At 46.5% G+C, this 14,622-nt stretch overlaps 1 protein-coding gene across 1 annotated transcript in view; it reads right to left on the bottom strand.

Annotated features, from left to right (window-relative positions):
• Positions 1-7,758: 7,758 nt before the first annotated feature.
• Positions 7,759-14,622, bottom strand: part of chd2 (chromodomain helicase DNA binding protein 2) — an 88,327-nt gene continuing 81,463 nt past the window's right edge. Inside the window, exons 38-39 of the mRNA XM_067971132.1 lie at positions 14,058-14,304; positions 7,759-12,553 (exon numbers count right to left, since the gene is read on the bottom strand). Coding sequence (XP_067827233.1) covers positions 12,229-12,553; positions 14,058-14,304 — 572 coding nt within the window. The 3' untranslated portion in view covers positions 7,759-12,228. The remainder of the gene's footprint in view (positions 12,554-14,057; positions 14,305-14,622) is intronic.

The raw sequence follows: 14,622 nt of genomic DNA, 5'->3' as shown, positions 1-14,622 counted from the left end.
TAGTGTAAATTGGGAAGGACAGGGTTGATGGGCGAGGAGGACAAGGTACAGGCACAGGACAAGTTGGAGTTGATGGAAGGTGGAAGATGGGAGGGTGATGAGAACATTGGAATAGTCGAGTCTGGAAGTGAGAAAAGCAATTACAAAGGTCTCAGCAGCTTCGGGGCTTAGTTGGGTAATGTTGCAAAGATGGAAGCAAGCGATCTTGGTGATAGGATGTGGGGATAATAGTTCAGCTCAGGGTCAAATAAGATTGTTAACTGTCCGATTGAGTCTTGAGACAGTGATTGCGAGATATTGGGAATGATTTTAACTTGGAGCCGAGAATTCAGCCCTTCTTTAGATATTCGCGTGAGGAACCCAGAATCCAAATGAGTGTGTCGTAATCTGCGATCGCAAGTCAATTGAAGGTGAGTATTTGTGCTTCCAGGTTTCCCAGGCAGCCAGATTGACAGGCTGACCGCCTGTCGGGAGGGAAAGGAACCATGAGGTGGAGAGGGGGGAGGGAGAGAGAGAGCGATCGTGGGCCCTGGAAGAAATCAGAGGAGGGGTGGTGGGGGGACATGGACGACATCAGGGGGGGGGTCCAGCATCGGAGGGGGTGTCCATCATCGGGGTGGGGGGGTCCAGCACCGGAGTGGTGTCCATCATTGGGGACGGGATTGGCCGATCGCGGGGTGGTGTCACGCCAAGTGAGCTTGTTGGTCCTGGAAGAAGCACTCCTGCTCTTTAGAGGAGGATGGCTTGGTCAGCCATATTGAATGCTGCAGAGAAGACAAGGGGGACAAGACACAATGCACCATGATCCCAGCCACAAAGGGACTTTGGGCCATTTTGGAGCTGTGAGAAGGGCAGAGTAGGACAGGAAGAATCAAACTGGTAACTTTGGGAGAGACGGGCACAGAGCTGAGAAGTGATGAAATGTCCAAGGCCTTTGGAGGAAAAGGAAGTTAGGAGACGGGGTGATAATTTCAGAGGACGGACATGTCAAAGGTGAATTTTTTTGATGATGTGAGGAAGGCATCAAGATGGTGCCTGAGGAAAGGGAACCATTGAGTAGTCAGGAGATGAATGGGGAGAGGGATTGAGAGAATAGAAGGCAGGTGTCATAGGTGAGATGAACTTGGAGAGGATGGGGGCAATTGGAAAGAAACTGCAGAAAGAGTGGGTCCTGGGCTAGAATGGGTGGAGGTTGAGGGATGGGGGGTGGGGGGAGAGGAAGCAGCAGAGGAGTCAAAGAAATCCAGGGTGTTTGAGGTAAGGATGAAGGGGGCCGGGGAGAAGGGCTTAAAGAGGCAGTTGGTCATAGAAAATAGGTATTTGCCTTGCCCTCTAGGAATAACAAGTGGTTTCGACTGAAGAGAACGAGGCACAATAATATTTCAGGTGGTCGGACTGCAACTAGTGACCTAGGCCTGGACCAGTCGTGCACCAGATACGCTCAAATTTGCGTCCCTCTGTCTTGAGTTGATGATGCGGGTATACCAGGGTAAGTGGGAGATGGTGACTGGTTTGGTGGGAACAAGGACATTAAAGGCAGAGGTAGGGGGAGCGGTTAAGCAGGTCAGCAGGGGCAGAGGTGTAGGGCATGAGAGGTGGAAATTTGTGAGCCAGATGGTGAGGTCGCTGGGAGTGTTATTTCCCACGGGTGGATCGTGAGAATAGAACTGAGCAGCACAGCCCATCATGGAAGCTGTGGTGGAGTGGGGCTTCACTCTGGGGCACTGCACGATGGCGGTGCAAAGTACTTTTCCCCCTAACAACCTATAATGTGCGTTTCTCATTATTAATCGGTGATATAGCACTGGGGGAGGGGAGTACATCAAACCTACCTACGCTCACTGCTGTCTGTCATCCAATAACTTGAGTGATACGTGGTGGTGAGGGGGCGAATGTTACATAGGAACAGGAGTAGGCCATTCAGCCCCTCTACATTGGTCTACATTGAATTCCAAGGGTCACTTGTCAAAGTCATCACATTCCCCTTCCCACATCTGGTTAGATCACAGCTGTTTTAAGCAATCTTCCTGACTGAGGGGAGACTTGATGCATTCAAAATAATGAAAGGTATGCACGAGGTTGAAGTAAACAAGCTATTTAACTAGGGGAGGAAACCTGCCGCCTTTACCCGGTCTGGTCTAGATGTGACTCCAGTCGCCCACCAATGTTTTTTGACAACGGCCCTCTGAAACGGCCTAGTAAGCCACTCACTTGTGCCAAATCGCTTCAAAAAAAAAGGAACGACCAGCAGCGGTTCAAGAAGGCAGCTCGCCACCATCTTCTCAAGGGGCAACTAAGGGAGGGGCAAATAAATGCCAGCCTCGCCAGCGACGCCCACATCCCAAGAGTGAATTTTTAAAATAAACTTGGATGATGCACACAGGACTAGAGGGCACAAGTACAAAATTCACAAGCCTCGAGTAAGCTTAAGAGATTAGAAGATAACCTATTACCCTCCCACAGTGCGGCGGATATGGAACAGACCCACAGAGAAGGGACTTGGAGTGGACCCCTCTCTATTAAGAGGAACTGAGGGTTATGAAGATATTTAACAACAGTTTGACTTTTTTTTCCAGGGAAGTTTGGGAAAGGAATTTAATGAAGCCTACTTTAGGGGACCAGAAGGTGCAAGTCCGTGATCGAATCTGGTTTTTGGATGGAGTGGGGTTAATGGGCTGAATGGTGTCTCCTCTCTCTGAATGTAAGTGGAGGAACTGAACATGGTGAGATGATGAAAGGATTTTCTGCTGTTGAAAGCACATTCAGCACTGTGTATTTTTAGATCGTTGACTTGATCCCTTATACTGCAGCCCTCTCACAACCACCAGAGTTTGACTGATAGAACGGTGGGCCCTATAAATACCACCCAGAATGCAAATAGCACCAGGAATTCTGCTGAGCCCACGGCAGTGAAAATAGAAGCTGCTATTTCACTGGTCCAGCAACAACTGTATAAAAAGGGAGTTGGAGAAATCAACACAATCACCGAGTGTTCCAACTCTGTAATCCTGCTCTCAATTTTAAACTTTTTTTTAGAAAAAAGTTTCCCTTCAATGTTCTTGGGTGTCAGCCATGGCTCGGTGGTAGCACTCTGGCCTCTGAGTCAGAAGGTCATGGGTTCAAGTCATACTCCAGAGATTTGAGCACAAAATCTCGACTGATACTCCAGAGCAGTACTGAGGGAGTGCTGCATTGTTGGAGGTGCCCTCTTTCGGATGAGACATTAAACAGAGGCCCTGTCTGCCCTCTCAGGTGGACGTAAAAGATTCCATGGCACTATTTCGAAGACGAGCAGGGGCGTTCTCGCTGGTGTCCTGGCCAATTTTTATCCCTCAACCAACATCAATAAAAAAAAATCTGGTCGTTTCTGTTTGTGGGACCGTGCTGTGCACAGATTGGCTGTCGCATTTCCTACATTACAAAAGTGACTACACTTTAAAAAGTACTAAATTGGCTGTAAAGCGCTTTGTGACATCCTGAATCAAGAAAAGTGCTCTATAAATTCGAGTCTTTCTTTTATTTATAATTTAATGGGATTCTGGTTTTCTCTCCTCCTTTCCTGAAGATGCTGACACTTGGGGTGTGGGGGGGGAGGGGATAGAATTCTTTGTGTACCAGGTACCCACATGTACCTCTCCCAAGAGATTATTCTGCATGTGTGAGCCTAGTGTGAGGATATTAGACCATGGGGTCATCACAGCCGACCCCCACAGATGTCCTCACCGACATCCACAGATGCACATTTTCGGGCTGGCTCCTTTGGAAAGTGGACCTTTGGTTTAGTTAGAGAAAAAAAAAAATCACCCAAAGGCCAATTGTATCCATGATCTGATGTCCTGACTCAGATCAGTTTAGTCAGGACAGACTGGCACTCAAACCAGGGACCTTTTCCCCCTCTGTCCGGGCCAGAGACCGAGTATGGTGGGAATCATTGGAATCCACTGGTCATGAAATTTGCAGCTGTCAACTCCTGCCACTGAAACTGAGAAACAAACTCTCCTTTCTACCACACTCTGCAGACAAAGTCTGACTCGTAAAGCCTGAAACTTGAGCTTCCTGTGACTCTGATACCTTGGTTATTTTAATACGATATTTATAATTCTGTCAGAGAGTTTATATTCACTGTGATTGATGTGACTCTGGGCTGCCACACAACCTGAGGCAACACTGCCCTCTAGTGTTCAGCACAACATGTGACATCTGGCAAAAATGGTGCTCAAGTATGTCCTGTGTGATATTAACTCTTGATTTTTCCAATTTTCTCTCCTCGCCTGCCTTCGACATGCACCTTCCAGCAAGGGTTACTGGATTGTGGGCAAGCGGCAGAAACTCCGGCTGATTCTGCTCCCTGAAAGCAGAGTTCCCCTGTAGCAGTGGTCTCTGAACCACAGTGCAAACCTCACAAATACAAGGAGTCTTACAGCACCAGGTTATAGTCCAACAGCTTTATTTGAAATCACAAACTTTCGGAGGCTTCCTCCTTCATCAGCTGACGAAGGAGGAAGCCTCCGAAAGCTTGTGATTTCAAATAAAGCTGTTGGACTATAACCTGGTGTTGTAAGACTCCTTGCATTTGTCCACCCCAGTCCATCACCGGCATCTCCACATCATGCTTACAAATAGTGAGACCTGTAAATTAGGGACACCTAAGGGACTTGTATCAGGTGACCTTATTTTCAAATGGTCATTGTACGTGCTGTAAAAATTGTCCCAACAATCTTGAAGAACCAGCTGAGATTATAATCAGCACCTGATCAGCTGCAAAAATGCTAAGAACTTATGTTTGGAAGCAGATTTAACATCAAAACTGATGTTGCCAGTACCTGTACGGCAGAACTTGTTCCTAACGACGCTCTCAAACGACGGACAACTGTACCGCGTGGGGTTGGGTACACGCATCTTCTGGGACTGCGTGTTGTCAGGTATGCACACATCTACTGGATCCGCATGGGGTCAGGTACGCGCACATCTTTTGGCTTGCGTTGTCAACAAGGTTGCTTTTGGAAGCAGGGACAGTGGCTGCAGGGGGCGATTCAAACTCTGAAACCGGCAGGGACAAAAAGGAATCCAGTAACAATCCACCGGTCAGCACGATCTTCGGACTCAGATCCAGTACGTACTTTGAACATTTTAAAGTGTGACGTCAGGCTGCGTCCTGTAAAAGGGCTTGGTGCACTGAAGGCTGCCTGTAGTTTGTAATTTGTGGTTTCAGAGTGCCACTTGTATATTTCACAATGCAAGTTATTTGGGTTCGTTTTTTTTTGCAGGTGTCCCTTTTTTGAGTGTCCATTTATACAGGTTTCACTGTAAAGGCACAAAACTTCCAGGGAAGCTGCTAAAGCATTGGAGATTCCACCCATTCAGTTGCCACAAGCAGACTTTCCAGTCTGGGGGATGGGGTCAATAGCGACATGGAATGATTAGTGCAGCCCTCCTTGATCTCGCTGCTCCATTCAACACATTGGCCTCGCCCCTCTCCACCAATACCTCCCCTTTTGTCCAGCTCTGTGGGATTGCCCTTGCATAGTTCCACTCTTACCTGACTGTAGCCAAAGCATCACCATCGACGGTCTCTTCCTAATCCCACACTGCGACCTTTGGCCTCCTTCTTTTCCTCATCGACATGCTGCCGCTCAGCGATGTCAGCCGCAGGATTGCCGATGTCTCCCTGCTCTATCACTTCACCACCTTTCTTGGGCCCCTCGACTGCCTCGGTGCTGCATGTCAGACATCCAGTTTTGGAGAAGTTTTAACTTCCTCCAGCTCAACACTTGGCCACTGAAACAAACTCCGCTCCCTTGCCACCGATTCCACCCCCCTCCCCGGCCTCCGTTTCCGGCTGAACCAGACCGTTTGCAACCTCAGCAGCCTGTTTGACGACGGGGTGATCTTCAGATCCCATATCCTCTCCTCCACTATGGATGCTTACTTCCACATCCACCCCTGCCTCAGCTTGTCTACCACAAACCCTTGTACACGCCTTCGCCACCTCCAGACGTGACTATTCCAGTCCCACACTAAGTCACCTGCACCCATCATCCCTGCCTACACCGGCTCTGCGTCCCCAGTGCCTCAAATTCAAAATCTTCATCTTTAAATCCCACCATACCCTCACCTTTGACCTTACATCCACACGTCCCTCCAGCACCATCTCCCTGAACTCTCCATTTCCTTTGATCCTGGCCTCGTGCACTTACCCCTCATCCCAACAATGGGGTTCTCTATGGAATTCTCTCTCAAACCCTTCCATCTCTCTCCTCTTTTGAAAACCTCAAAATCTATCAAGATTTGGGTCACCTCTCCTAATCTCTCATTTCCTGGCTTGGCATCAAATTTTTATGTCTTTTGCTAACCTCCTTGGAACATTTTGTTAAATGTTGAAGGTGCTCTAATAAAAGCAAGTTGCTGGGAATCAAAGAATCCGAGCAGCAGGGATGTTCTTGCTGGGTCCGTACCCAAATCTGAGGCCAGATGTGAAATCTCCTTACTGCCATAAAAGGAAACTTTCCTTTCTATAGTGGGTGTGCAGAGTAATCTTGGAGCAGTGACCTGCCTTGCCTCAAGGCCCAAGTTCGTATCACCTGAAAATTTACAGCAGCCTCTTTGTCCTCGTTTTTAATATGCTCATTGTGCCCAATCCCAGAACCAACCAAAGTACAGAAGAGGGCACCAGTGAGGGGGGCCCAGGATCATATTTTCGCCCCTGCTTGGCTGAAATGTTGACTCATGATAGGGTAGTTTCCACAGGCACTACCCCCCCTACCGTGTCCAGAGTCAACACTGAATATCAACACAGCTATTTGACTGCAGAGGGCATCAGGCCAAGCACAAGCCTGACCACCCCTATTTTCAACAGGAGTCACTGGGTAAAGCTAAGGAACACAATGCCTAACCGATTCTTCCCTTCCCTAACCCGGTGACGTAGACGTGACATGTATCATCCAAACTCAGCAGAGAGCCGGAATCATCTGTGCCTGGGTCTGGTTGGATTGTGGTTATGGTACTGGATAGGCAATCCAGGGATCCTACATTCAAATCCCACCGTGGCAAGGTGTGAAATTGAATTCAATAAATCTGGTTATTTGTGGAATGGCACCAGGCAAATTGTCACATTGCCATAAAAAAACCCCAACAAGTTCACTGATGTCCTTCAGGCAAGGGAACACACCATGGACATGAAAAGACCAGCTGGTTGACTAAGCCAGTCTGGTCTGGCTGTGTAACTTTCACAAAGCATTTCTCCGCCCCCCTCCCCCCCCAGTAATACAATCTCTTGGGAGGAGAAAAAAAAACTTTAGGCCAATTTAGGAAAAAACTCTGGGAATTTCCTCCCCGATCCTTGAAGGCAATCGAGCAAACTCCAGGAGGCCATGGTAAACCTGCGATTCCTACCCAGTCAAGCCTACATATGACGGAAGGTGGCTGGATCTTAATGCCCTCTGAAATGGTTCAGCAATCACTATGATGAAGGCTTGTAAACAATTTTACAACACCAAGTTATAGTCCAACGATTTTAACTATAACTTGGTGTTGTAAAATTGTTTACAATTGTTAACCCCAGTCCATCACCGGCATCTCCACATCATGATGAAGGCAGTTCACCACTTTCTCATGGCAACCAGGCAATAAATTAGGCCTTTCCAGCGTCACCGACATCCCACAAATAACTATCATTCCATTAGAGGTCCTACCAGCCCACACACACCTTACAGTGCACCAAAAATGTCAACTCTTCAGTAATAATTAAGCAGCAGACAGTTAAGGTGTAGGAAAATTTAATACGTACTATAAACAAAGTATTTACACCAAAATGCACTAACAGTGGCTTTTCACAAATATAAATTAATATTTACTTTTTTTTTTAAAGTCATTTAAAAAGTCCACATAAGTTTTACAGAAACTCTGTACCAACCCTCTCAGCAAAACAAAAAATAAGTGGGACTGTTGGCAGCTGAATTTATTTTGTCCTCTTCCATCACTGTGACATCTCCTTCATTCTTACTCTTCAGAATTTGAGGCAGGAGCCAACAAGATTTTTTAAAATTTAAAACTGGGGAACATATTTTTGCAATAGCTTCACATTGTATTGGATGCGTGGAGGCAGTATCGGAAGGGTGATAGCAGCTGGTTGATTACGTGTCATGTGGAAGATCTGCAGAAATCAAGGATGGGGCAAGAGAGAGAGAGAGACACTACGTAATTCCACCCAACAGAAGGCCCTGGAAAACTCAACAATAAAAATATTAGAAGTTAGTTGCACTTGTGTGTCTGTTTGTCACACCAAAACGCTGTACGGGCTTTCTACAACGCGATGATGATGGCACCGTGAGAAGGCAAATGAAATTCAGCTGAGGTTTGCCGGTGAAGATTTTCCCCCTCATCATTGATGAGCTTTCTGCAGAAGCATCTTCACCAGCGCTGTGCTGTCTTGCTCCTGGTCCTCGTTTTCTGCCATTTGCCATTAACTGGCACGGTTACCCACCGTCACAAATCTCTTGGTAGAATAGCTTTATCCATGAACTGCGCACAGCAACGAGACAGTCAGAGCTTTGTACTGTCTTATCTGACTGATGGTGGTGGAGTCCAGGAATTCTTTCATGCAAGAGACCAGCATCTTCAACTCTGCCACTTGTAAGTCCTTCCCACACCCATGATTTAACACTGCTCGCTTACTGTCACCAGTCACATATTCGTTACACTTCTGTAACCGTAGAATTGCACACAGCTGAGTCCTAAATGTAAACTTCGACTCTACCCAGCCCCTTAACCTCTTCAATTTGATTATAACTCTTGCATTGAAAAAGGGACAAAACAGCACATTTGCAAAGGGCCTTTATGTATCATTTTAAACCAGACCATATCCTAACCCTAAAAACCTACATTGTGACGTGCATTCAATCTTCGTGTATGAAGCTCTGTCCAGGTTCAAAAATGTTGGCTCCCATACACCTGGTCAATCCCAGGATAAAGCTGACCCTCCACAACACTTATATCAGTGCCCAGCACTGCCTTCCCTTCACCTGTGGCACTCAGCACACATGCTCCTCCCAGTGTCTCTCGCCCATCATTCACAGCCTGCTTGGTGGTGGGGTGTTGCTTGAGCTGGGATTCAATGCTGTTCCGTCTCCTTTCCTTGTTCTCCAGCAAAAAAAGTGACATGGAAATATTCGGAGGGAGGGTTATTCCAGCTCTGATACAGCATGTGTTTTTTTTAAAAATCCGTCTCGTCCTGTGGCGAAGTGCCCGGTTTCCCCTCGTCCATCACCCAGAGTGGCACAATTGAAATCAGGAGCGCACTGTACGGAGGATTGCGAACGCTGCCCGCGTCCCACCGCTCTCTAAGTCAGCACGTTGTAGCGTTGCAGAGAATGGTCCTCCAGCCTGGGGGTTGTGTCTCTCGACAGTAAGTTGGTGAGTGACACTGGTCTATTAGCACACCGTGTTTTAGCTTTAAGTACGGTAGAGCGAAGTGGCAGAACAGTGCAATTCCATCAGCAACATGTCCAAGCTGATGCTGTCGAAGGAACGTGGCAGTTAGGACATGCGTCAGTCTGTAACCGAGATGGAGAAATACAGGGGCCTTGTAAGCAAGGGGATTTCCACTGGACTTGTCATTTGGGAAAAACTGTGGGGTGGAGAAGGGGAAGAAAGACAACTGGAGAGTTTAAATAACAGGTTACATAAAAGACCAAGGAACAGCATCAGGGCTCGATGAGCAAACCATTCGAGAGTGACCACAATTCCTTCAGCCTCATTGTACCCCCAAAAAATCTGTACTTAATTTAGTTTTGGCATTCACTCATCAAATGATTAAAACAAGCAGGAGGCTAGTATTGTGAAGCAACAGGTGCAATATGAAGTCAGCCGTCATTCTGGTTCAGCAAAACTGACGCACAAAGAACCGCATCGTTTAAAAACAAAAGGCACAAAACTGTGAATGGGATCTTGCTCAGCCCTCGTGCCACACTGTCCACCCTCGTGCCACACTGTCCACCCTTGTGCCACACTGTCCACCCTAACAGGGCGATCCTCATTAGCAGATTATGAACACAGTGAACCGCAGTCACACTGAAAACGCAGTGAAGTGGAGGCAGTGACCCTGCAACCTGACCCTTTTCTTCAAGGAGGGAGCAGTAACTGGGACACTTGGTGCCTTGTTCAACGCTGAACCTGAACCTAGGGGACAACAGACTGTCGAGGGACGGGCTGGAATTTTTGGGATACACAAGCCGTACAATTGTTAATTTTCAGTTTAAAAAAAAAAATTCCACAGGAATTTTTAATTATAATTTAATTCAAAACTCAATCTGGGGAAGAGGCATTTTATTTTTGCTAACAGCGAGGATTGGGGAGATCTAGCTTTATAAGTACCTTCACTTTGCACATTTATTCGACTCTCACTCACTAAGGTTTGAGTAATTTGTCCTGTTATTTTGATTTCACAATTGATGCTGTATTGGAGGAAAGACAAGGGGACATACTGAATATCTCCATGTGCAGCTGAAAGGAGTGCACAGAACCAGGACGCCAGAGATTATTTGGTGCATCAATGCTTGGGTGGGTGAGTCAATAAATGCAGATTAGAGATGATTTAATTAGCAAAAATAATTTAACAAAAGAAAGTTGAGCCTCAAGAGGGATTCAAATTTTTTTATACATATATAAGAGAATAAATTTAATGGGATTGATCGATTAAGCAGAATGCCCTCAGCCAAGATTGTGCACGAGTGTGGTTGGTGAATGAGTGGGTATGTGGCTGGGCACAGATGGGCCGGGCGGGTATGGGCGCAGTTGGATTGGTGGGAGGTGGGGTGCAGGGGATGCATGAGAGGTGAAGTGCCACTTTCCCCATAACTTGAAACACTGAAAGGAACACCATTCAGGATATCCCGTGATCAGCCCTGCGTCCAACTTCTCTGAGGGACGCTGGAGCTTAAAACACTGATGGTCGCCCGTCTCTACATCATCATATGGCACAGTCATTTAGGGAACATTTCACGAATCACCAATAAAACACAGCCTACCTTTCCGTTCTGGTTAAGCATTCCTCTCTGTTTCTCCATGAATTAAGATTTTTTTTTAAAAACGTACACATTTCTTCCTCACCCCGCCCCCCCCATCAAACACAGGTTGGAACAAAGTTGTAAAAAAATAGGTTATTTTACTTGTGAGGAATGACTGATCCACAATACCCAAGGCAGAAGGAAACTTGGGGCAGGCAGGATGAGGGGAAGAAAACAGAACAAAGTGCTTACATCTGTGACCAAGTGCGACACAAAACGTCTATTGCAGATCATGAAGACTGGCTGTTAGAATCAAGAGACTGATTTTTTTTTTTTGCCATTCTTTGTTTGTTAAGTCCTAATACTTTTTGTTGCAAATGATGACACTACATTCTAAAAAGATTCAAGAAATCGGAACAAGGCGCGTTTGTGCTGAACACAAAGTGCTAACTCGCCCGTCCGCTCTACTTTGCTGTTCCTTCCCTTCTATCAAGACACTAAAACCCACATCTACAGAAGAATTTCACACCGTCCTGTTTCCCTTTTGTTTTTTGGTATTTCTCGGGCAAGATACGGCGGTGCTAGAAGAGAGGGTAACACGTACAGCTCTCGTCTCCCCTCTCAACACTAGTACCGCGCTCTATAAATTAGCAGGGAACCGCAAATTAGTTCCCTGCTGATTTTGGAACACTATTTAGAAAAAGAACTGACTTGCCCAACATTACTCAGCACAGAGAGAGTATTCGTCAAGCACATTTAGGATAAAACATAGAAATATTTTGGCAGAAACAGACCATGAACAGACAAAGCTGACAGGAGATAGGACATTTTTTTAAATTGCACTCTCTGCCGACACCCTTCTTGGACAGTCCTCTAACTAATCCGTTAAAATCTCTGCCTGCAATGCAGGAGCTGTCGTCGCCTAAAAGCCCATTTTGTTTTCTCCCTTTCTGACCAACGAGGTTTTCGAGAACGAACACGCATGCACGAATTTGGTCTCCGTGCCAACGCTGTCTTTCAAAAAAAAGGTCCAAATTGCGAGCGTTCTTGTTCAAGCAGCAGCAATCTCTCCTCATTCTCCCCAATTGTTCACATTCGTTGTGCAATTGATATCACAGCAGTTGCTCAATTTTTTGTGTGTGGTGAGAATTGGGAAAGTGTAGGGTTTTTTTTAATATAAAATGAAGAACTGTGGAGCAGTTTCCCATTTTCCTCAGAACTGACTCTACGTTTTCCTTACGTTCCAGTTATAGTCAGGAGTGTTCTTGTGTTCCAGCGACCGATCCAGAGGGGACCTGTGCTCAAGGGGGGATTTCGAATCATGAGGGGATTTTTGAGAGAGGGGTGAGCGATGGTCTGTTGCGGGAGTCTTGTGCTCCATCGGCTTTTCAAGGTGAATGGGTCTATAGTGTTCCGAAGGTCCCTGGCTGTGGTAAGCCCCAGGGAGTCTTTGATCGGGCAACCTCCGGAAGTCAGGTTGGTGCCCTAAACTGTGGTGGTCCTGAGGTCTAAATTCGTCTGACCTGCGCCGTTTCATGTCCTGATGACGCCTGGAAGGAAAATGAAGAAATACTTAAATGATCAAAGCTAATTTGTCCAAGAGTTGATCCATAGAATAGCCACGATAATAGCGATCGCATTCTAGACTGTCACAGGAGAGGGGAGAGGAAAATGCCAAGGCCCTAAAAATTGTATTTCAGGACTGTACTGAGTGTGGGTGTAAAGGAGAGTGGTTAATATAGTAACTATTGTTAAAATTACAGGTCAGTAAGTTTAACGTGTGGTGGGGATCTAGAGCAGTAATTATACTCTGAATGGAAGTAGGTTCGAAGCTGTGGAAGAGCAGAGAACGTTAAGGGATTGGAGCAGGAGTAGGCCACACGGCCCCTCAAGCCTGCCCGCCATTCAATAAGATCATGGCTGATCAACTCTACTTTCCCACCCTGTCCCCAAATCCCTTGATTCCCTTAGTGTCCAAAAATCTATCGAACTCAGCCTTGAATCTACTCAACAACTGAGCATCCACAGCCCTCCGGGGTAGACAATTCCAAAGATTCACAACCCTCTGAGTGAGGAAATTTTTCGCCATCTCAGTCCTAAATGGCCGACCCCTTATCCTGAGACTATGCCCCCTAGATCTAGACTCTCCAGCCAGGGGAAACAACCTCTTAGCATCTACCCTGTAAAGCCCTCCAAGAATTTTATGGGGATTGGCGGATAAAGGTTCACAGGACATTAAAGGCAGCAGCTCAGGATAATCAGGCCGTTAAAAAAAAAAGCTAGGTGCAGAATGTAAAAGCTAAGAAGTAATGATGAGCTTATATAAAACCTTAATATGACCTCAGTGAGAGTACTGTGTGCAATAGTACTGTATACTGGGCTCCACACTATCGGAAGGATATTGAGGCTTTAGATACGGTACAATGCAGATTCACTAGGACGCTGCCTGCTTTGAGGAAATACAAATACAAAGAAAACTTGAAAAAATTGGAGACTTTTTTGTTACAACAGATTACAGGATGGTATGATGAGAGTGGTGAGAATGTGGAACTCGCTACCACAAGGAGTAATTGAGGCAAATAGCAGAGATGCATTTAAGGGGAAAGCTAGATAAGCACCTGAGGGAGAAAGGAAGATGAAGATATGCTGAGAGTGTTGGATGAAGTAGGGGTGGGAGCAGGCTCGCCTGGAGCATAAACACCGCCATAGGCTGAATGGCATGTTTCTGTGCTGTAAATTCAATGTTAAAAAACGTTTCAAATTATGAATAGATGTGACACAGTAGATAGAAGCAGACTGCAGCCAGAGTTTGAACACAGTAGGAGTTTCAGCTCATAACCTCGGCTGGGGGAGCATGCATTGTTGGAGGTATTGGTGTCTGGTTGAATCATTAAAACCGAGGCCTTGTTTGCCAGTTGCTTGTATTTTCCTTTTATCTTGCCATCACACCATGGCACGACCTCAAAGCCACGATAGCCCTCTCGCTTTGACAAGTCTCACCAGAGACCTGCATTAGTCGCAACTGCTATCGAGTGAGCAACAAATGAAAGGCACCTGTCATAATACTCCCGGTGACCTCGATGGTCCCGATCATTGCTGTACTGGTTGTATGGTCTCTTGCGGTGAATGTTGTTTGGCCGATAATTCCCAGAATTCCTGTGGGGATCTCCGCGAGGCCTCCGGTCTCCAAAATGATGGTCCTTGTATCTGTGTTGGTCGTATGGGTGATGCCTGTCAGATCCCCACTGCTGGTTATTGTTACTGTAGTTGTACATCCGATCCCTCTGTCGGTCTCCCCGATCTACATAAAGCAGGACAGACAGACAGAGATTAGGACCCCAAGTACACTGCATTTTGACACATCTCATGAACCCAGTGATGCTCACAACACAGCCCAGAGTGTACTTTGGCTCAGCACACCCCCTCTATAGTCTGTGACCGACCTGCTGCTCCCGGCATATCTGGGACTTCAATCAGTCTGCGGGGCGTTGACCAAGCTAGGATTCAGTGCTGTTCCCATTCCTTCTCTTGCTCTCCAGCGAAAGATGGCAAGGGAAAGATATTAGGAGGCAGGGTTATCCGAGCTTCCACACAACAAGCAAAAGGACCCGATACAAAT

The sequence above is a fragment of the Heptranchias perlo genome, chromosome 34 (assembly GCF_035084215.1).
Source record: "Heptranchias perlo isolate sHepPer1 chromosome 34, sHepPer1.hap1, whole genome shotgun sequence".
Lineage (NCBI taxonomy): Eukaryota > Metazoa > Chordata > Chondrichthyes > Hexanchiformes > Hexanchidae > Heptranchias > Heptranchias perlo.
This window is presented reverse-complemented; position numbering and strand designations above follow the sequence as displayed.